Source organism: Mycteria americana, chromosome 1 (assembly GCF_035582795.1).
Source record: "Mycteria americana isolate JAX WOST 10 ecotype Jacksonville Zoo and Gardens chromosome 1, USCA_MyAme_1.0, whole genome shotgun sequence".
Lineage (NCBI taxonomy): Eukaryota > Metazoa > Chordata > Aves > Ciconiiformes > Ciconiidae > Mycteria > Mycteria americana.
Window position 1 is genome coordinate 54173694 of NC_134365.1, and position 23209 is coordinate 54196902.

General features: G+C 38.4%; 1 protein-coding gene across 9 annotated transcripts in view; it reads left to right on the forward strand.

The window, feature by feature from the left end:
* ANO4 (anoctamin 4) overlaps positions 1-23209 on the forward strand; it is a 109174-nt gene that overhangs the window by 16580 nt on the left and 69385 nt on the right. For 6 of the 9 annotated variants that reach the window (XM_075497982.1, XM_075497992.1, XM_075498013.1 and 3 more), the window contains 4 exons: positions 14633-14733; positions 14990-15091; positions 17959-18003; positions 22790-22921. In XM_075497982.1, coding sequence (XP_075354097.1) covers positions 14633-14733; positions 14990-15091; positions 17959-18003; positions 22790-22921 — 380 coding nt within the window. Of the gene's footprint in view, positions 1-14632; positions 14734-14989; positions 15092-17896; positions 18004-22789; positions 22922-23209 lie in introns of all 9 variants that reach the window. The other 3 variants (XM_075497999.1, XM_075498046.1, XM_075498037.1) reach the window with 2 other exon arrangements.

Consider the following 23209-nt stretch of genomic DNA (forward strand, 5'->3'; position numbering starts at 1 on the left):
ACTCACTGCACAGGCATTTTACTTCCTGTGACTACAGGAAAGTAAAATTAGATCAGTAGCCTGGGACACAGTGCCAGGCCCACAATTTGGTTCAGATCTCATCAGGATATATATATATATGGAAGTGAATGGATTACTTGCACTTATATTTCTTACCCCATGTTCAGAGATTATCACAGTCAGATCCTAAAAATTTGCGGTGGGAACATGAATATGTTTCAGTTTTTCTTGAACACCTAGAATTTGTATTTTCTAAAAAGTGCATATGCGCCTCTCTAAATGCCTGACAAGCATTCTCCCTAATTCTATCAGTAAAGCCTCAGAGCACTGTCAACAAGCTATTACCAATATCCAAAAGCACTGATCTGTTTCATTGTGTTACTGTAGAGTACCTAGCCTCCTGTAAATTGAATTGCTCTGAGTTAAGTGTATGTCTTTAACAAAGGGAAGACATGTTTCTAATGACCTTAACCGCTTAATTTTGACCTTGAAGCCTATAGAACCTGAAGATCTCAGAAATTCATTTTAAGTGAAATAATAATATATTCCACACTAAGTGCTGCATACAAATACTGTTCAAAATACTCTAAAATTATCTCTGATGGAAACTGGATGGGTTTGGAGAAACTTACGCTTTAAATATCATTTTTGCCTGAATCATCTTTTTTATCAAATTTATCAAATTTTATCAAATAGCTCTTTATTTCTTTATTGATTTTAATATGGTGAAAGCAAAACGGGGGGGCGGGGTGGTAGATGATGGGTTTAGTTTTTCCAAAGTCAGGAACCATCTCTTCATTGCTGCCTTCTTGTCATAGATCATCACAGTAACATCCATATTGGGAGCATGATATAAGGCTTCTCCTTTTATCCCAGACTAGACACTGTCAGCCCCCCATATCATGCTTGCAGCCCCACATGCCAGCTCCTGGAAATCCCAGGCCAGTGTTAGATGGGATCTGTGGACCCACTTCAGTTGCATCTGTTGTCTTTGAGATGGTGCTATGCCTTGATCTTTTCAGATTCACCTGAGATTCATATAAATGCCAAAAAAGTTTAACATGCAAACAAGTCTTAGTTTAGCAAAAGATTAGGTACCAGAACGAAAGAAGAAAATATGGCAAACAGCACTTTGAGCTCATACTTAACACTTCAAGCTCTCGTTGCTTGAGCCACTGTCTCAACCACACTGGGAGACTAAGGTCTGTCTTGCTTCTCCTGCTCCAGGTCTCCCATGACTGACTTGATCTGTGGAGCATTTTGAGATTGCTTCTTAACCCTACCTTTTCCCCAAGGTTGAACGCCCCATCCTCTTTCAAACATCTCCACGTCTCTCTTCTAGATCCTGTCCCATAGTAGGAATGCCAGGGATTTATGCCAAATATACCGATGATGTCTCAGTCCCCAGCCCTGCTCTTTATTGGTTTGACCTCTCTTTGGAAGTTTCTTTGAATTTCCCTTGCCAATGTAATCCCTAATTATTAACGCAGTCCTAACAACACTGTTGGGCTTCGAGGCTTCTTGTAGCAGCCAGATGCAAGGAGTAGCTGTGCTGAGCATAGGACCACTCTTCCAGATCTGTGCTTTTTAAAGGAAGTGACACCATTATTTGCTCTCTGAATTGCCCCATTTTCTTCTTCTAATACTTGGTTTGTGCTATGCTTATTTTTCCCAGTGTATTGTCTCTCAAGATTAAATACTCTGTTTCCTGGATCTTATATTATCATATCTTCCAGGCAGAGTGAAGGTGAGCTGTGCCAAATCAGCAAGATTTGATTTTTATAATGTTTCACAACTACTTAATTCTCTTGCAAATCCTAATACAGGAGACTGGGAGGGTGTGGGGGTCCCAAGAGACTAGAAGTCCCTCCCACAGCTCCAAGGGCAGGCCAATGACATACTGCCAATTGTTTATCCAATCTTCTCCTAAATGCCAGAAACTTCCCTTGCCAGATCACTCTAATGTTTCAGTATTGTTCAGCTTGATTTTTTTTAATGTATCTGACCTAAATCTCCTTTGCTACAATTTAATCCTGTTATTTCTTGTCTGATTCAGAAGTAACATGGAGAGCAGTTCATTCCCTTCCTATTCACAACTATTTGTTACTTATTTTTAAAACGTTACTGTGTTATCTGCTTAGCATTTTCTTCTGTTTTTTGAATCACCCTGGCTCTTTCAATTTTTTCCTCTAGGTCAAATTTCCCAAAACTCTTGGTCATTCTTATTGTCCTGCTCTGTTCTTTCTTTAATTGATCCATATCTTTCTTACTCAGGCTGGACTTTACCCCCTGCTGAATAGCTATACAAAATAAAGGACCAGGGAAATTTAAGCCCTATATGCTCTTAATTTGATTTTTTCCTCTTCATGTACCTTACCCTACTCTTGCTTCCATTGGTAACTTCACTTCTTGATCCTAACAGTGACATTTTTTGTCTTCATCTTTTCTGCATTTTGTACCTTTCAGCCTCCTCACTATCTCTGCCTTCTGTGCTACAATAGTGTGTTTGTCAGACCTAGAGACTCATATGAGAGAAGCCATTTCCTTAAGCACTGAGCATGATTTTTCCCCCTTTTTTCTTTGCTCTTCATTATACATTAAAAAATTTAATACGCTGAGATAAGTTCATCACTTTAGGCATTTGGTGACATTTCCACGTTAAACCGTCTATTTTCTTGTCAATGTTGCTGTCACTGCACTTTCCACCAACCACGTACAGTGGTGGTGATTGCTCAGTTGTTATCCAGAGCTCTTTCATTATTAGTATTTCGATACTTTCCTATTAACCTTTCATGTTCTAAAGGAGAGATGGCATCTGTGCTGGATGGGCCCTTCACATAAATGCTGTCAGAAACAAAAGTGTTTTCAAAACTTTCAAATTACTCCCATTTTGTGCTTAAATACCATCTAGCCAAATCAGGAATTCCCACATTCTTCTTCCCTTGGTAGTTTGTGGAATTTTATATATGCTTATTTTATACATGTTTATTTTATACAAGGTTCCTCTAGCTCAAAGGTTAAGATGACTTCCTTTTACTTCCTCAAATTAAAGTTTGAAAAAATGCAGATATCTGTAAGTGTTGTGCTCCAGAGGTTGTCACTGGCAGAGGTCTGATGTTGGAAATACCTCCATCATACATCATACACAGTCAGAGTGACACGTAGGACTAGTTGCCTTCTGTGGTCATGAGAGGGAACCTGGTGAGAGAAAAGTGACATTGACTGCCGTGGAGGAGACAAGCAAGCAAGACAGAGAGATGGGATTCTGGAGGAGGAAACAAATATATCAGTTGGAGAAGTTTGTCAGTTGTGTTTATGTTTGTGTAAGACAGAGAAAGGTGGAGAAAGAGATTATGCCTGAGGGTGCATGTGTGTACAGCAGAAAGAACTATAGTGACTCTATAAAGTTGCATCAAATGGCACAAAGCACATTTCTACACTATGTTTCTTGGACATGCTAGGTGTTCTCTTTTAAATATTTGACAGGAACTATAGCCTGCAGCGTATGAACAATTTTCCGCAGTTTGGATAACTCTTTCCCATTGTCTAGTGATGTAACACTAGTGGAATTTTCCCCCATTTTTAAAATATGATTTCCAGTATTCATTGGGCCCAAACTGTTTTTAAGCAAATTTCTTTCAACAAGATGATTGAATTATAAGTTATAGAGACCTTGATGCATGAGCCATATTGATTTTTTCAGAAATCATCTAATGGAATTATAATTTTCCTGTGAGGAAATCTTTGTAATAAAAGAAAAAGACTATAATAGTGCATCTACAAAGTGTACAGAAAAACTTGGATTATTAAGTGAAGTGAGATTTTGTCTTATTTTTTCTTTTAATGTTGCATTTTTACCCTCCCCATATAAGAGAATGAAACAGATTGCCATAAGTATGCCAACTATACTAGTTCCAGAGGTACAATAGGTGAGAATTTCAATTCTACTCCAAAGTTTTACACTGAATAAAAGTATCTGAATAGTACTACAGAGCTAAAAAACACTTTGGTGACTTCTGTTCCACCTTCGGACTGTGAATTTTCTGCTGGAGCTCTTAGAGGCACACGCCCTCTATGGAAAGCGGGCAAAATAAAAAATTGTAGAAAAGTTTACACCTAGTGTCATTTCTGTCAATAGATAACAAAGACGTTTGCACTTTCCTAAGCTGAAGAAACCTGCCTTTTGCTAACTTGGGGACTTCTTAAAAAGAATGAATATTTCTTCATCTCTAGAGAAAGATAATATTGTTTATTAAGCAAAAATCTTCATTGCAGTTGGTTTACATGGTGCAAGTGAATTTGGAGAGGGGGATTCTTTGCCAGTGTATGTGTTACTTGAGGCCTTAGTTTCACAGCATCATAGGGATCTCAGATGTTAATATTATCCAGCAAACAATTTTAGGATTAGTTCCATCGCTTTGTAACATGTGCAGTCAGATCAAAACTAACATTACCTTATTTGATAGTGATATTGGCCTTCAAGCAAAAGAAGACTTGCTTGTTTTCTGTAACTCCTCTCATTTAATCTTCATGTAAGAGCTCTGAACTAGGAGAGCAAATCATCTTTGTCCTCTATCACATTTGCCTGAACCATTAAAATATCGAGCTCCATCTGGTGCTGCTTTGCTCTTCTGTGTCATACAGGAGGTGTTTTCATCCAGCACCTTATGTCACTAGGCACATTGGGAACGGCAATAATTGATCAATAGTGGAGCTTGTGTTTAGGTGTCTGCCTTATCAGTACATTGTGCCATGAATGGAAGTTGCTTTATCACAACAAATTAGAACAGTCCCAAGCAAAATCATAATTTGTCCTTGTCATACATGGACCCTGTTTCTTGTAAAGCACATCTAGCAAATGAAGGGGTTTTGTAGAGAGATGCACGAAGGATCCCGCATTCTCTCTTCATAGTTTAGAGATATTATTACGTAGTTCAATTTTGTCTTGTCTCCAGTTAAATTCTAATTACTCTACCTTTGCTTAAGAAACTTTTGGTTTTCTTCTATTTCTGATGTAAATTTTTTTAACATTAGATGATCTAGTTATATACATAAGTCAAACTCCTTTGAGCTTATTTGAGTAGAGACAGATGAAAAATCATGCAAACCATCAATTATCAGGAATTTCCTCTCTGCATTAGACCGTAACATTTCTTTTCGTGATTGACCTGAAAATTGTGACTTGGTGAAGCCAGCACATTAAGATGGATTTGCTTTATCTCTTGTTGTTTTGCATATTTAATTTTTTTGTGGGAAGTCTTACACAGTCTGAGCATGGTTTGGGATTTGGAAAAAGGTAAATCTATGTAATTCTATTAATCTGAATTGTGAGCTGAACAGTGGTAATCAAGCTTATTCTTGCCATCATATTTTGCTCTGGAAAGCACTTCCCTTTCATGTAGTAATGGTGTCGTACCTGGAGAGATGGCTGCTCTACCATATGCTTTGGCAGATTTCCAAGACAACTTCCCTTGTAAAATTTTTGTTCACATCTTTTCAATGCATCAGATGACTTGAGTACCTTTAGTAAGATTACACAGTGTAGTTGCTCAGAAATTCACTATGGCCATCTTATTAAAGGAATATAACAACTATTTGCATAATGGAGAAGAGGAAAGGGAAAATGGCTCACTCATGTCTCTGCTTACAAATGAGTCAGACAGAAGAGTTTTGTAGCACTGAGTTGAACAACGTGAAATGAATTATCAGAAGACGGCTCCTCAAACTCTTTCCAGTTCTAATAATCCTAGTGGTAAGATAAATAAAGCACAGGAAACTGAGATGTGTGCCAGGGGAACAGGCATTTGAGTTGCCCAGAGTATATGGGGAACTATAACTGGTAGAGTTGTGAGTGATTTACATTCTTCACATGCATCTTTCCCCTTCATTTAACTGGGTCTTGTGTTTTCTCTGGTGCCTTTTCTTTCCTGAAAAATAGGGACTTGCGTTAAGTCTGAGAATGTGCTGTCAGAGTGGTCTTCTGTGACTTTCACTTTCCTGCAGAGCAAAATGTATGTCCTGCGCAACCAGGTATGGTGCAGAGACCTGCCCAGGTGTTGCCGAGTGAATTAGCTTGGGAATTGCAGGTATTATAGTCACATAAGCATGGGATAGCACCAGACCTAATCAGCTGTGCTAACATGCACATGCACTAACCCCGCTACTCCCTCTACAGCCAGGGCTAACATCTCTGCCTGTAATTCCTCATGTTGTGGATGCGTAGCTGACATGAAGAAGTCGGGGCTTCATTGTGCCATGTGGACTGAACTAAAGCCTCTCTCCTGTTAGTGTCGTTTGCAGTAGGCTTTTCCTCAGCTGTAGTCTTGTTGAGTTCACTGGCGTCTCTCTTTAGAAAGAATTTTGCATTAGACTGTTAAATACAGAGGTATACAGAGTGTAACAGAGAGCTACAGGACAGTTCACTGCATCCTGGAAAGTGTTGACACTGAAAAGACTTTGGAGTCTAGGTTGATAGTCGTATAAGTATTTCTTGTCTTCCTTGATTGTATGAGCTGAGAAACAAGACTCTGAAGAGAGTGAGTTGAACAACCAAATAGCTTCATCTTGCTGGAGCATAGGCAGGTGCTCAGAACTTGGGCTGCTGCAAACACTTCTGTGTCCACGTGGGAGGTCAGTGGTGGCCTTTCTCTCCAGAGATGCTGTGGTGCCCAGAGAGGTTATGAGGTCTCCATCCATGGACATATTCAAGACCCCACAAACCACTCTAGTTGTCCCTGCTTTGAGCAGGGGTTTGGACTAGATGACCTCTGGATGTCCCTTCCAACCTCTATTATTATATGATGCTATAACAAGCAGCTTCTTCAGTTCCTCTAGGTTGTTTGTATGCAAAAGCTATAATAAGCCTGCCTGCACGTTTTGTGTGTTTGATTGATTATTAAGTTTGTGAAATTAACTGTTGGACAAAAAATAAATTGCCTTTTTCTTTGCCAAAGCAATGTTTCTCCAATAAGCCTCTAAAAGCAAACATGAATATTTAATAGACAATTCATTAAATGTAAGTATTTTCTACTTCAAAAAATGATTAATGAGACATAAATCTGTACTGGAAAATTATTGTTTTTATATTTTACACTTGGGATAAATCACAAAGGAAGCTGCCTGATAAAATGTAGTTCAATTGTACGATGTATTTTTAACGGCCTGTGATGCCAAAAGTAAACTATTGTACATAAGAGACCTTTTTTGGCCCATAGTACAGTCAAAAATGTTTGATGATCTCAAATATCACTGTATAAAATATTAACATTTTTAATCTAAAATTGCAGTGTATAACTGATGCCTCATGTAAAGAGATTTAATGTCAAATAATGTGTTCATATGTAAAATCACATTATTCTGCTCAGAGGTTTTAGCTATCTGCATTTTTAAATCTGAAAGTAGTTAATTTCACGTTTATACTATCTTCCACTCCAGAGGAATTAAAAGATGCATCCTATCTGTTTGTCAGATGAAATCCATATGATTAGCTATTTTGATTGTCACAGAAATTGACCCAGATGGGTCAAACCTGTATTCATTCAGTGTTTACTACTGGGATTATCAAGAAATGTTTTATTGATGCCTCACACTCCCATCAACCTCTTCCATTAAAACGGTCATGCTGAGGTATTTCTAATCCTTTTCTCTAGGAAGGGGAGTCCAAGTCAGAGGATATTGTTTCCGTGGTAGATTTAGTACCACTAAGTTACCTTACTGCGAGATCCATCCTGTCCATCACAAGTGAATTCAGATGACATTAGTTAGAATTAAAGGCATCCTTTCTCATGTTGTTTCTTATCTCAAAGGAATTTGTATCTCTCTGTTGTGGACTGTAAGCTCATCGTTGCACAGTAAACTTGAGCAATGAGCTAGTATTTGCATTTTACTTCTAGTCAAGTAACCTACCCTGTTCTTTAAGTTGTCCTCCCACTCCCACATTTTTGTCTACATGTAAGGACATTTACAAGCATTTCCCCTTGTTACTAACTCTGTTCTGTTCCAGCATTGAGATCCTGTCAGCTGCTGCCAGAAATTAAGCACTGTAACAATGACACCTGCTCTGAGTTGGATTAGATGACACATTGCCTGAATGCTGGCAATAGCCAGCCACCTGCCTGCATTACTAACTCCACTGGAGCTGAACCTCTGGAATTATTTTGCAAAGATAAAGCTTTACCCCCATCATCAAATTTTGTCATGAGATTTCATATAAAAATCATTTAAAATTGTAATCATGTGACTGTCTCCTTATATCAAGTTATTCTATATTTTAAATGTCAGTGTTCTCTTATGTCAAAACTGTTTTATTAACAGCTTCCTATTTATTAGTTAGGGCTTTCTTTTTTTACTCTTATTTTCATCCTTACTGCTTTTGCCCTACAGTTTCTTGTAAGTCAAAAGCTTCTTAAAATCCTAATTGAAATGTGAGCAGTATATTCCCCTTTTTCACTAAACCTGTACTTTGATTGAAAGTATATATGTGAAAGATATTGGCACTATTATTTACTAGATTCCTCTGATCCATGAACGTGGAGGTTAATGCTTGTGAGTATGTAATATTTTCCCTGAAACTGGACATATATTGCCAGTATCTAAGTAATTACCCAATGGTAATAGATGCACTTTTGAAAAGTATTGGCAGCATATTACTGCTGCTTTTCCAGTTCTATGGAATTACCCTTGTGAATTTACATTTACTTTGGTTTTGCAGAGGAAGAATGGTTTAATCAACTAAAATTTGCTGGGGTTTGTTTTTCCACTTAATTCACTCCACATGGCAAATCAATCTGTGCTGTTAACATAACAGAGTAATTCTCAAAAACAGTGGAACCTGTAGCCATTACTATTTACTACTCTGCACTCAGATGTCATACGGAGCTTGATTATAGAGAGAATTGTTACTAGAGGAAGGATGTTGATTTTCTCTCCTTTTCTGGCTTTTCCTGCATTATGGTCTTAACAGAAATAAGCTATGTTTGCCAGAAATTAAAGCACTGTTCCCATTCTGGCTTTTTAACTTGCCTTGCAGGGTCTTGCTAAAGTAGGCAAGGTTTAATTCTGGTTGCTGGATCTGTTTCAAAATCTTGTTTATCTCCTGTTGCTTTTATAAGGAAGGTTTTAAAAGGTGAGGAGAGCCCCAATCTTGAGTATTTTTCTCTTCAGTGATGATAGGGAAAACATCTTAATGGTAAATCCTTATTTCTTTTCCCTATTGATATGCATACACAAATGAGAGCATTGGTTTTTTGCAGTTGCCTGCCTAGTAGCCTCAAGGCAAATAAACAATTACACCATTCAATTGGAGACACTAATTTTATCCTTCTTCAAGGTTATATGCTGTGAATCTCTTTTCTCAACTTTCTTAACTTTTAGACTTAAGAAATCCTTGTATTAAGTTGAGTCCTACAGTTGTTTTTGTCTTAAAATGACTTGACAATATTATTGATAACGAACCAAAAAAACTCTTTGTTGGAGGAGAATGTTCAAGAGGGTATTTGACAAAAGACACTAATCTCCAGCCTTGATTCTGGAAGACAGCCTGCAAATACAGCAAAATGTGTGCTTTTCAAGAGATGTTCAATGTCAGCATATCTTTACTTCCATTCAGACTAACAATGGTAACTTCAGAACGAGCAGAGTCAGGTCAATAGTGAATATATATGTTTAAATCCTGCCATCAAAAGGCGTTAGAATGCCTGGAGGAGTATATGTGAGTTTAGTAGCCAGGACTTAAACAGCAGTTAACACTACTCTATGTCCGCTTTCAGAAGGAGAATAAGAACCTGCCCTTTACAAGTTTTCCTTGGCCTAGCTGGTGACTGTAACTCACCAAAGCAGGTGTTTATGCTTTTGGAGTTACATGAATGGCTCCTATTTTAGTCTCTTCCACTCCTTTTATAGTGATACTGGAGAAGAATATGGTGCTTATTTTTTAAGCACATTTGTGGCTGATTTGTTTTCTTTGGAAATACAATGTCTGTATACATTTAATGGTAAAAGAGAAAGGTAGTCTTGTTGTCCCAAAAATCAGGGTTCGTTTACCCGGTGTGCCAAATGCCAATATACACACAGAGCAGAGGTATTTTATTGCATATTTGTGCAGATATGGGTGTCTGTTCCAAGACAGCACACACAGCTTTCAAATTAACAGTTACTTATACACAAAGCATTAACATATTCAACTTCCTAATACATATGCAGTATTCTCCTATTAAATGATTGGTTAAAATCTCCTCACCTAGCATGTAAATTAGTACACATGCTTAGTTATTGTTCTTCAACTTCATCATTTGAGTCCGTAGTATAATTGGGGTAGGTGGTCTGTGAGTCAGTGGTCGCGATCTCCCCCTGCTAGAATTACCTTTCCCCTAGTTTCCTACCTTTTTGGCAGATGTGAGCAGTTCTTCATGGTTTACTAAACAGACTAGTAATACATCAGTTAAACCTCTGCTTTTTGACAACTAAATCCTGCTTATTAGACAAAAGTACATTGTCTAAGTTCCTATGGAGATAGGGTAGGGCTCTACAGTGGATTTCTATAGCAGCATCGATCTTTATGTGAATTGTATACTTATATTTGATTATTACAACAGTCTTGCCAGAAGGGCAAGTCTATAATATGTGGCCTATGGTACTGCCTGTATGCTAGGATTGGCAGCAAAATACTAAAGTGATTTGTCAGTGAAGCCAGAAATTTTGGGAATTAATTAATATCTCTGATACAGAGATATGGGCTATAGAAACTCGTGATTATCAAATACTGATCTAATATTTTCAGGAATTATGGACTATTATCTCCAGCTGGAAAAGGGGGTTGGAGAGTGGAAAGAACAAGGAGGAAAAAATTACAGCTTGTGAAAAATAGTAGATTAATGGCACTGAAGACTGAAACTCATTGTTGACTATCTGTAATCCAGACTCTGGTGATCTGAATTCTACCATACAAACCTGTTTTGAAGATCAGGGTTCGTTTAAACTAAATACACCTTGCTAGTGCTTCTCAATCAGAATAATAATTTAAAAAAAGTTCTTGTAAGAAACAAGTTGTTTTATAAAGAATGCCATCTTTGCACTGAACATTTTGAATTTTCATGAATTTTCATGTCTAGAAACTTGTGGTTTTCAATCAACATTTCTCTGGAGAAGAGTACGGTTCTTCGGTAGGGAATATTCTTTTCTCCAACCATTTTCAGTAAGTGGGTTTCCCAGAGGCTGTGAAATCTCTGCCTGTGGAGATATTCAGGACTCAATGGGACAATCCCCTGAGCAACCTGATCTAAGTTGGCCCTGCTTTAGCTAGAGATTTAGCCCAAATGACCCCTAGAGGTCCCTTCCAACCTAAATTAGTCTGCGATTCTCTGATTCTGGTAAGTCTCTTGTCACACTGGGTTTGCACTGCTCTGAAGACCAGCAAGAATATTATTACTGACCAGAAGAAAATCTGTTTTGGTATGGATATTCCTTCTCAAGAAATCAGTTTGAAACAACCAATTTATTTGAACGTTGGTGGCCTGGCAATTATCATATGGTGATAACTCTATAGGCACGGGTGCCGCAGGTCAATTCCAAACACTTACTCCATTTTTGTGTTTGCAAAGTGTTTTATCTCATTATCTGTCCCCTTGATTCCTCTGTTTTTCTTTCTTCATCACCTAGACATCACTTTCTAGCAGATTGCTCATGTCAGTAGTTATCTTACTTAAATTTCCAAGGGGAGCAATGTTACATTGATTTTTGTTTGCATGTTCCCATATGTGAAATTGAGTGTACTTCTCCAAACCGTTTAATGAGCCAAGCCTCAAAAGTCAATTACAAAAGAAGAATGCTCCTCTCCTCTCAATGAAACATTTAGAAGCTGAAGGATACCATGTCTAAATACTAATCTGACAAAGAGAGTTTAGCAGATTCCCTTCACTAAAGTATTTTTGTAACTAAGATGGTGCTCTTGATTTTTTTTTTCCCCCAGGTATTTTGATTAGCTATTTTCTCCTTAGATTAAAAGAATGTGACATTTCATTCTGTTACTCCTCCATCTGGATTTGTTCTTCTCTTTCCAATTTTGTTTTTCTCAGGCTTTCTGAAGTGCTTTCCTTTATGAACACTTAACATGAGCAAACCCAAGAGAAATGGATTTCCATATTAATAATTTAGCATTATTATCTCTTTCTTCTGAAAATAACTGAACCTCCCAAATGTATTTTGGTTAGATCTTCTGTTGACAAAGCTGATAAAATAACATTACAAGATACTGAGTTAAAAATATTCTTTAAACATCTGTATTTATATTTGTGATAACTATATGGAAGTTTTTTGTGTTTCTGTGTGAAAACATGTAACACATAAGAAATCAAATTTAGATGAAGACAGCATTCATTTGTGAAACAGCATCTCCACAAGTCATGTTACTGTGGCTGCCATATCGAGTATGGCTTAAACTACAATGTGCTGGAAAATGCCTATAAGCTTTCTGTTTAACAGCCATCACTAAATTTACAGGCTGTTTTTAATAAATTTCCTCCATTTCTCAAATTGTATTGGTGTGTCAGGACCATCGTTTTCTTCTGTATATTGGGCTTATTAGACCTTTCTTTTGAGTTTTCATGTTTGTGGTTTTTTTTAATCCAAGCTGTTTATGTCAAAATTGCCAGTCCACTGCTGACTTAACCTCATCTTTGAGAGAGTAGGTGGCAGGAAATTTTTAGAGTAGTGGTACTTAGTCTTGGTTTTGTGGTATCTACTTGCTAAAGTCTCATGGGAAAATAAAAGATAATTTGTGAAATGTACCTATAAAGAACAATATCATTAGAGGCCTGACTTAGAATCCATAAAAGTCAATAGAAAGAGTACAACTGAATTCATTGTCTCTGAACCAAGTCTCTTGGGGGCATTTTGTTGCTGTTGTATCATTTCATGTTGAAATATTGTTCAGAAAGTCATCAGCAAAAGAACAGCAAGATTTTTTTCTGAAGTTTTTAATACCAGAAAGTCACTCGTTCCATTATGCGCTAAATCCATTTTTTTATGCAGCCCAGTAGTACTTTGGGTACTAATTTTTCTCTGTGTCCATTTTTGAGGATTCCAATATTCTATTTGTTTAAAAAAATGTTAACTCTGTAGTGACTGGGTTGTTGGGGTTTTTTTCTTTTTTTTTTTTTCCTGTGCTGAAGAAAATCATATACATGTATCTTAACTGTTGGAGCTTTCATTCCTATCACTTCACAAACTAGTAATAACATTCTAGCTACTCTAAGGACATGAACATGCTATAGCAGTTTCAATAATTTCAGCATCTATCAGAATAATGGAGGGAAGAATCAAACAGGCATCAAAAGTACAAATGTCAGCCTCCCACCCATATAGTCACTGTAGCTTCCAAATAAACAATACTAGATTTAAGAACTCCCAGTAAGTTGTATTAACTAAGAATTAATGTGAGAAACATTGAATATAGTACAATGTCTAAAAAAACTAGGAAATCATCCCTAAAGCCAACTAACAGTTTTCTTTCCTGGTTTTCTGAGTCTCACTTTCCTTTTCTCATACCCTGTACACCTTTACCCATTTCCTGGGTATTCCTCGAACTCAGCCTGTAGTAGTTGTCCCTGTTAATGTGGTCCATTTAGTTGTCTAAAGCTGTATTGTATGCAATTTTATGAGAATTTCATTGATTTCCATTAGAATTTGAACAATTCGTCTTCCAGTATTAACATGTGGCCATCTGTGTTCTCATGTTGGCTTCAGCCAACCCTGCTGTAGCTTTCTTGTAAAGTACTATTTCTCCTCCTGAGCACAAACAGAGCTAAAATTCTCCCCTTCTCCTCTCTACTGCATCTTCTCTCTTCACCAGACAGCCTTCTGTTAGGTAACAGCTGTTCTGGTGTGAATACCCTGTGTAAAGCTCTCTCCATGCTACATACAACCCATAGAAAAGAAGATGGGAGCACTGCAAAGAAATCTTGCTGGCATTATTCATGGCCCTCGACCTTCCCGGGCAACAAATCTGTACAATACTATGCTGTGGGCAGCATCAGAGTTCCTTTTGCCCACTGGCTTCAGTTCTAACATTCAGAATTCACATGGCCAAGAGTGAAGCTGGAGGAAGGGAAGCTGGAGACCATGGCTCTGTAGCTGGGACTTCCTTATTTGTCCATGTGGGGCAACAATGATGGGACCACACTGTCATACAAACTTTTCTTGATTGCCAGATATGTCTCCACACATCTGCACTTCTGTGTGAGTGCCGAAAACCAGGTCAATTGGCAGAATCAGATCCTGACTTGCCATTTTGCTTTTAGCTGAAGTTCAGGACCAAGCTTCCAGACCCAGATTTACTCACTTCCCACCCCACACTTCGGTAATACACAACTGTACATGAGCCTCCCCTCCATGTCCTCCTTCCCATGTGAAGGAAACGCATGTGCAGGCCAGAAGGGAGTCACAGCATGGCTTTCAGGAAACCAGAAGGAAAGTAAGTTGACAAAATACTGATAGAACTACAAGTGCTTGAGGAAGAATCAGGAAAAGGGAGGAGTGGCACAAGCCCAGAAAAATAGATATTGACCACTGACTACAGTTTCTTTCTTTTTTACTTGAAAAAGTAAGCCCTGGTGGCTGTTTTGTTTTTCTTTTGCAGTCATCTCTAACAAACAGTGACATCATCTTTGTGAAGTTGCATGCCCCTTGGGAGGTCCTGGGCAAATATGCTGAACTAATGAATGTAAGAATGCCTTTCAGGTAGGTGTAATTGTATTTTGTCTCAACCTCCAAAGTCACACTACACTGTAAAGCTAGTGTAATAGTAACACCAAAATGCACTGGGAAAAGCTCTTCTATAAGATACCACACACCTTTAGAAAATATAAATGGAGTACCTTAGATATCATATTAATTGCTGTTTCTTGTTAATGCCTGCAATTTCAGTACAATACTGGTTTGAAATTAAGGTGAGCTGTAGCAGTGCAGCTGTTTTCATGGGGTATTCTATCCTTAGGCCCTTTAACCCCTTCAATGCTGGAGCCCCCTGCATACTTGTGCGCTGCTGTTTTTTAAATGGACATTTCATTGAAATCAATGGGAGGTCAAGAAGATCCAGGTACGTAAGGCAGCACAGAAGGTGCATGTCTGTTGGACGTATCTGGTATGTTCAGCACCTGTAAATTGCTTATATAGTGTGTAATTATGGAAATACAGATTATAAATAAGTATCCCATCTAATAGGAGAACAATTCAGACTATAAATGCTTTTTTCTGTGGAGAAAATAAAGAACTTATATTAAATGCTACTGATAACCAAATTCATTCCACGTTGTCATTCAGATTATTTTTATCATTTATTTAATATCATTTGCATGTTGGGCTCTGAAATTTTCTACATAAAATATTGATTTTACTCTGCTGGTTATCAGAACTGTTGAAATAGCATAAAAACTTCCACTGGAACTGACCAAAACCATTGCACTGAGAGGTCTTGATTCTTCTTTCAATTAGCAGGGTTTATAGATGCATAACTCCCTTGATTTTAATGGAATTACTCCTGAGCAAGAAAAGGATCAGACCCAGAATATGCAACTAGTGAGTTGGTGTCCTTTGTAGGATTTCTATTCCTGTTTTCTTCTTATTTAAAGATGGAAAATGCCTCTGATATGAGACAAGCTGTAGCAGTACAGAACTTGCTAGGAAAAATGGATACAAATTAAGGACAAAATTGCAGACTTATTCTGTATGTATTTTGGTTTTCATTTTCACAGCAAATCTTCAAATGTTCTTTCTTGTGCTTTTAGTGATAAAGAGAAAAATATAAAAGCTATCACAAGTCATTGCAATATATTAATATTGTTTAAAAAAAGTGTTCTAGCCATAGAAGCAATGGGCTGAGCCAAAAGCATACGTCCTTTGACTTCTGTGGCATTCCTTGAGATGAACCGGCCCCAGTAAGAGGAGAAGGTCTCATGATTAAGAAATACACCAGGAACTCAGATTTTAGTCACTGTGAGCAGCTTGTTCTTTCCTGATCTGAAGTCCCTTTTTTGAAATCTATCTCTCAGCAGATAGGAAAGTAGATGCAATACAGATTATATAGAAAGCATGGAAAATACTAAAGGTTTCTTGATCTGCTTCAGGACCACGCTTCATTCTTTCCACATCCACAGAGAAAGAATTATTACAGTATTGTTAAGGGGAAATCATGGTGATTTACTAATGTCTACTGGGCAGGCTCTTAAATTTTATTTTAAGAGCAACAGTACTGTTTACCATTTAAAACAAGGACCAGCATTTTACAAAATGTCCACTAGTCTAGACTGCCTGTTTCCAGGTGCACTTGTCTGATCCCTTGTTTTAAGGGCTGCTGATTGCTTACAGCTCCCAATATTTTAGGTTGAAATTGTCCAAGGTCCACACACCTGTGAATAAAATCCTTGCTGTTTCAAAGCAGGGGTGCCAAAACAGTAGATACCTCTGAATATTTGAAGCAAAATCAAGAACTGGATGGCATCTTCAGAAACACTTAGCTTTGACCCCTCCCTGCTCCTGCTGAGTAGAGCAAGATAAATAACACTATCTTGTGGAGGAGTTGGCCAAAGGAGGCTGGCCAATGTGAAATATTTTTGAAAATTTCACTTCACCAGCACAATATGGACACAGATAACAAAAACAGTGTCAAAATATTATGTGTTCCTTAAATTCTAAGTTCTGAAAATTAACCTGGAATTCTAACCATTTTTTTTCTATAATTTATAAAGCATTAGTGCTGTCTTGTTTTAGAAAGGTCCCAACCATGCTTGCTTCCAAAGCACTATAACAGCATTCCTACAGTACATTTAATATACATAAATATTCAGAATGAAAAGTGTGGTGTGAGCCCTTCATTTTCCAGGAGTGGTACAGTTCAGCATTACACCATGGAACCTCTCAGAATACACAGAAACCACCTTGAGTTAAAAATTACCTCCAGCAGATGACAAAGTCAGCCTCTGGAGGAGGAAACCAGAGTTCAGGCAAGCACCCAAATCTTCCAGTAAGGAGTATCAGCCCCAAACCTATACATAAAAGCCCTCAGATTTTCTTAACTCTCATGAAGATGTGATCTTTCTGCTGAAGACGATGGGTCAAATCCTGACAGCTGTGGTGTTATAGGCACATATGAGGAGAACAAGAGCTGCCAGCAGCAAGTGGGACAGGAGGTGGACTCCCAGTTCTGGATCTACACAGGATGGTTAGGGGACCACTCTGCCTGCCCGCCCCAGACGACGTGAGCCCTGCAGGGCTGGTCAGGAAGCAGGCCAAGAGTGCAGTCAGCATGTGTCTGCTCCTGTACCCTTGTCTGCTCACTGGTTCCCCGGACACAGTCCCACACAGCTTATGGCACTGACAACAGAAATCAGCTGTGCCTGTATGAGGGGCAGAGGGAGTGGCTGCATACTTGGGGGGGGTGCCAAGCACATGCTCATTTGCTTGTGTAGCCTATATTCTGTTTCAAGTGATGTTACCCCAACAGCAAGCACTGGTCCTGGTTGGTACTGCATGTGTCATGGCATATTGTAGCATCAGGTACCACTTTTCTGGCTTTTCTAAGTGATTCCCCTTGTGTTTCACCAAATGCAGTTTTAATAATTCACTAGTGGATGTGAGATAATTTATCCATATTTGTATCAGGCCTATAAAATTCCTGCAACAGTTTACAGACTACTTTGAAAAAGAAACGTCTTTGGGTCCCTGTCTTTCACACATGACAAGTGGCAGAAAAAGAGAAGACAATGGGAAAACAATGTCCTTCTTGCAATTCAAACGCCACCAGAGTCTGTGTGGCTTCCTGTGACAGTTCTGTTAATCTCTCTTTTAGTCTCTTCCTCCACCTCTTACAGGCTTCTGTCTTCAATCTCCTTTCCTTCCTTGCTAGTTCATACTGTAACTGACGATGGGTTTTCTTCTCGACTGGCTTCATTTTTGCTGTTCTTCCAGGAGAAAAATCTATTACCTGCACCGCCGATACAAGTTCATGAACAGGTGAGTACAGTTCTTAAGCCAGTACAGTTTATCTTCATTTGGACCCAATAACAAAAATAACGGTTAAGGTCAAGCTGGAAGGAAAAGTTTATTAGTTGTGTTTGTAGGAAGGGTGGTGGGCATGATTACACACTAGGACATCTGCAAAAACAAATACAGAAGTTACATTTTTAGGGTATCTGCCATGTGAAAGAGGCAATTCATTTTATCAGTGTTGCCTTTTTTTAGGATGGAGTCTTCAATTGATGGAGTCTTTAAAAGAAGAATAAGTGTGTTAGTGCAAACACTATGTCTCTTTCTTTTCATGTACCTCATTAGGGAGTTTCTTGGGGTTAAAATACCACAGTTACAGCTTTTTTTTCATTTCCATGCACCTTGCTTACTTGTAATAGCGATGGCATTATTTATGTATTGCTTCCTCTGTGGGGATGCTTAGTACTTTGTTGGTAGATAGGAAGGCAATAAACCAAGTTAATCTCTGGTGTAATGTTATTGAGCTTGAGAAATGAGTATTTTTCAAGAATCTTTGAAGTGCTTTCACTCAATTATTAAATATCTTTAAGGTTATGTTTCATGCCTGTTTTATGCCTGACTTAATGCAATTAAAAACTTCCAAGCTGCAGTTTGTGTTTTCTTTCCGATACCTTGGACAGGTAAATGAAAATGTCTCCAAAAAGCCTAAAAAATACACAGGCTTGGCAAAGACCAGGTCATATGTTGGCATTTAATACCACAGTGCTGTTGATGGAGTTTTCAAAAGGGTCTAGCATTTGATTTACTGTCTCACTCTGAGGTCAGTGGAAAACCTCCCATGAACCTCTGAGAGAGAAGAATTAGCTTTGAAAAATCCGCATTTTGGAGTAAACAGCTGTATCACTCTGCAGCTAATGTCAGTAGATGAACATACATGGGAAAATAAATCACATATTATCACTCTGCTGTATGGGCCTATTAAAAAGCATTTTGTATATTAAATTCTATCACACTGTGCTGGCGACGAGAGTACCAGCATTAATCTCATGTTGTGGTATTTGCTTCTTTATATTAGTAAGGACCAAATGGGCTCTTTGTGGAGTTCAGACATTTCACCTAGTTGGCACAGGCTAATAGACGCACACAATTCTTCTAAAGCTTGTTGATGCTCCCCACTTTCCATCCCCACCTTACAATAAATACTATAGCATCTGTTAACTTTGGAATTTGTCTTGGTTTTAATTAAGACATGGCTGCTTTGACTAAAGCAATAGATTAAAAGGAAGGAGTAGATGAAGATTCTAACCTTTATATGTGGTGTATGAAATTTTGCTTTACTTTCATTTTCTTATGAGTCAGGATGCGATTTAAAGTCAGTATGGGAAGAGGTATGATCTTTTTCTGGTATTTTAGTTCCTGAGTGATGACAACACTTGGCTAAAATCAATTTTTATGTTCAGGTCTATAAATAGCTACTTGAGGCAGAAAAGCTATAACTGAATAGTCCCAGTGGAAAAAAAGAAAACATATTCAGCTTTATTTTCATTTATGTGAAACTCAGATATACAGCTTCAATAAAAGTATCTATATTCTCTACTCCTAGTTCAGTGAAGATTACAAGTAATTGAAGCCTTGGTCCATTTTTTTGAGCGAAGCCAAACATTATATTGACATTTGGGCAAAATTTATTTTAAAGAGGACTTTTGTTACAAGGTAAAGCCCAGAGCAAGTCACTTGCAACTTGTCAATCTGACTTGAATTTTCTCTCTGAAAAATTCTAGTGATCCCAAAATTTCAAATAACAAAACTCCCCTCGTATATTCTAGAGAAAAGGAGGAGTATCAGATACCTATACAGTACCTAGAACTCTACCTGCGTTGTGGTTAAAAACTAAACTAAGACAATATCTAGCACTACAATATGTGTTAAGCTCTATCAAAGCTGAGCCAGAGATAAAAAACAGTCTTGATTCAAAACATTTTCTCCTAACTTCCTCTTTCCTTTGAAAAAATGATTCTATCCCTACCCCACTTCCTAGTGAGAAACCAGTTTCTTTGAAATTATTTGAGAAACCCCTTGTGTGAGTTAAGCGCAATATGTACCTTCAGAAAGAGGATACCGTGTAAAGACTAGACCTGGAGAGCAGGGGCAGGATTGAAGTGGAAGAGACTCTGTCTTTGAGACACTCCGTGAATTAAGACAATGAATTTTTGCCATGTGAGGCTAACAAGTGTTTTTAAAGAAGGAATTTCAGAAGGGTATTATCATCAGATCTTCCACTCTCCTCTTTTGTTGTGGCTAACTCTACAGTGCCTCATCACTCCATGCACTCTATTGTTCTTGTGTAGGTCGCTCTGCTTTCCAAACAGCATTTCCCTCTTCAGCTGAGTACGTAAGCTTCTCCATAAGGGAAAGTGAGGCATGGGTTAGTCTTGAAGAAGTGATAAAACACAACTGATTTTTAATACTGTCTCTGTGTTTGTTAGCACCAACACCACTCTTTCAGCTTTTTTTTTGAGAAATGCCTCTACAGAGCATAAAGCCTGCACTGCTGGCTGATGGCGCTGTCGGAGTGGCCTGGAGGCAAGTCAAGAGTTTGGTCATTTTTTCTTTTCCAAGGAGATAACTAGGGTTTTTTTTCCCTAGGGATGGCTTTGCTGTACTGTGTGTTCTGGGCCTTGCAGAAAGGCTTTGCAACCTTTTCAGACCTGTTCGCCAGCAGGGAAGGAGTGTGCTCACTGAGCATCCCAAGTAATCTGAGCCTTGGGAATGGCAAACCAGTCAAATTCTGGGTACACTCAATAAGAAGCCAACATGAATAATGCATTGCTCTTAAGGGGCAAAGCACTCTGTGTGTGCTGTGTGTGCATGCATGGTGTGATAAACCTGCAGCACACATATCTCAAATGTGCACATTGACTTGCAGGATGGGTGGGAAAGGATTGCAGATTAGCAAGGGTGTTAATAGCTTAGAGAATTCAAAGATTTTAGTCAACAAATAAGCATGGAATGGGATATTTAGAAAACCTGCCTGATTTCTCTTCCCTTTTCCATACCCAGAGTCACTAAGCCTGCCGAATATGCAGTAATGCAGAGCTTGTGGCCTTTACAGAGGGAAAACTGGAGGCCAAGAGAGAGGGAATCCCCCTGGAGAGAACTTACTTTTCCCTTGTCATTCCTATCAGTGTCTGCACAGACTAACTCAAGGCTGTCAGGCTGGATGCTGCAACTGGAGAGTTACAGTTGGTCAGGCCCTTTACAGCGCTGGGATCTGACATCTCACCTGCACTCGGGCACAGACATTTGCAAACTACCTCCTCCCACGCTCTGAACTGCTGGGCCAGTGCAAACACTGCCCATGAACAGTTTATGATTAATTGAGTATGTGTCTTATATTATGTTCACATACACATTCCAGTTCTTCCAAACAGTCCTGATGGTAAATTCCCCCCCCCCCCCCCCCCCCCCCCCCGCAATTCCCAGAATGGGAATACACAAATGGTACCAAAACAAGTAAGAATGGGAATACAAAACAAGTAGAGCTAATTTGTTTACAATTTTTAAATGTGCCCATGTTTAAAAATTAGCATGAACTTTCTTATCCAAGATAAAAATACCTGATGGGAGAAGGTTGAATATTCCAGGAAATATTGTATGTATTTTAAATGAAAGTACGTAATAATTTCACATCACTTTCCCACACACTCAGCTGCTTGGGTTTGGATTGCCCTCCCTCAAAGTGGCTGTGCAGAGCTAACAACATTTGCTGGTCATAGAGTTATTGCGCTGACTTCTGTCAAAAGAAAAGAAACAACTGCATTTCCAGTCCTTGAGCTTCATCCAGAACTGGACTTAAACTCCAAAGGATGTCGATTCATGCCCTTTATCTCCAGTCCTGGAAAGATTCATCCACTGACTGAAGTATGTGCATAGTCCATAATTTGTAGTCTATGATTTTTGCAGGTAGGGGTCACTGATTAGGACTTGAAGGTGTTAGGAACTTCTGAAAGAGTAGCACTCATTGTGCCAGACATATCTCATCTTTCTTATGTGTTTTTCATTATAACATTTTAGTTTGGATTTGAATTTGGTTTAGATTGTCTTCTCCAATCAGCTCTGATTCTTCCCTTTCCCTTCATTTCAGTGTGCATCTTTGCATGAGTGCACTTGCAGTTAAATCTGCCCTTTCTCCAGCTTGATCTTAGTTTGCTTTCACCTTCTAAATGTAAGAATCTGCGTAGCAGTCACCTATTAATCTATACACTGAGTATTCTGGTTTCATGGAGGTTGTAGTATTGCAAGACAGTACAATTGAACCAAATGAACAAAGTAGCCTATTTTTAATAGCATCAATTGCGAGGTAAGAATCCGTTGGAGAGCAGTAAAGAGATGCAGCTTGCTGGGGTTTAGCTGCCAAAGCTGTCTGTCACAGTCTCTGCTGTTCTAATGTTTATATGTCCAAAGTGTAATGTGTCAGTTAAGCCTGAAATTTAAACTAACTGAAAAGCTGAGAAGTAAAGGTTTAGAGAGTTGCTAAGAGCTTACTGGGCTTAATAAGATTTATAGCAGCGTGTACCATCAGCATTATTTTTCTGTTGAGACAAAATAAGATGTTCCTCTGCTGAAAGCTGGTTATTAATAATCAAGTTCAGCCTGTATAATTTGGTCTGCCTTGAAACAGTCAAAAGACATTGCATCTTTTCCAGTTGTAAATATTAAGTGGCCTAGTTTGCCAGCATGTGTTCTTTGTAAGTGCTCTGTAATGTCATGAAAAAACACTATCTCAAATGCTCACGCTTTTCATGTGCTGCAGGATCGAGAAACAAATAAGCAGGTTTCGAGGATGGTTACCTAGAAAGCCAATGAAACTGGACAAGGAGACATTGCCAGATCTGGAGGAGAATGACTGCTATACTGCCCCATTCAGCCAACAAAGGATCCATCAGTGAGTATTTTATTATATCTTAATTACAAGATGAAAACTTTTCCTTCTGAATTCACCCTGGAAAAAATCAATTTCTTCAGATTAGTTCTTTGTCACAAAAAGGGAGAGAGAGAGAGAGTCCTGAGAGAGCATAAAGTCTGTCTACATTTCTAATAATTAAAGGTCCAGCTCAAAGCTAAAGAAAATCAATGGAAAAGTTCTTTGTAATTCACTGGAATTTCAATTACATCCCTAAAGTAGTCAAATGGCTAATTCTCTCTGGGGTCAGAATTGTGGTTGTTCTTTGTC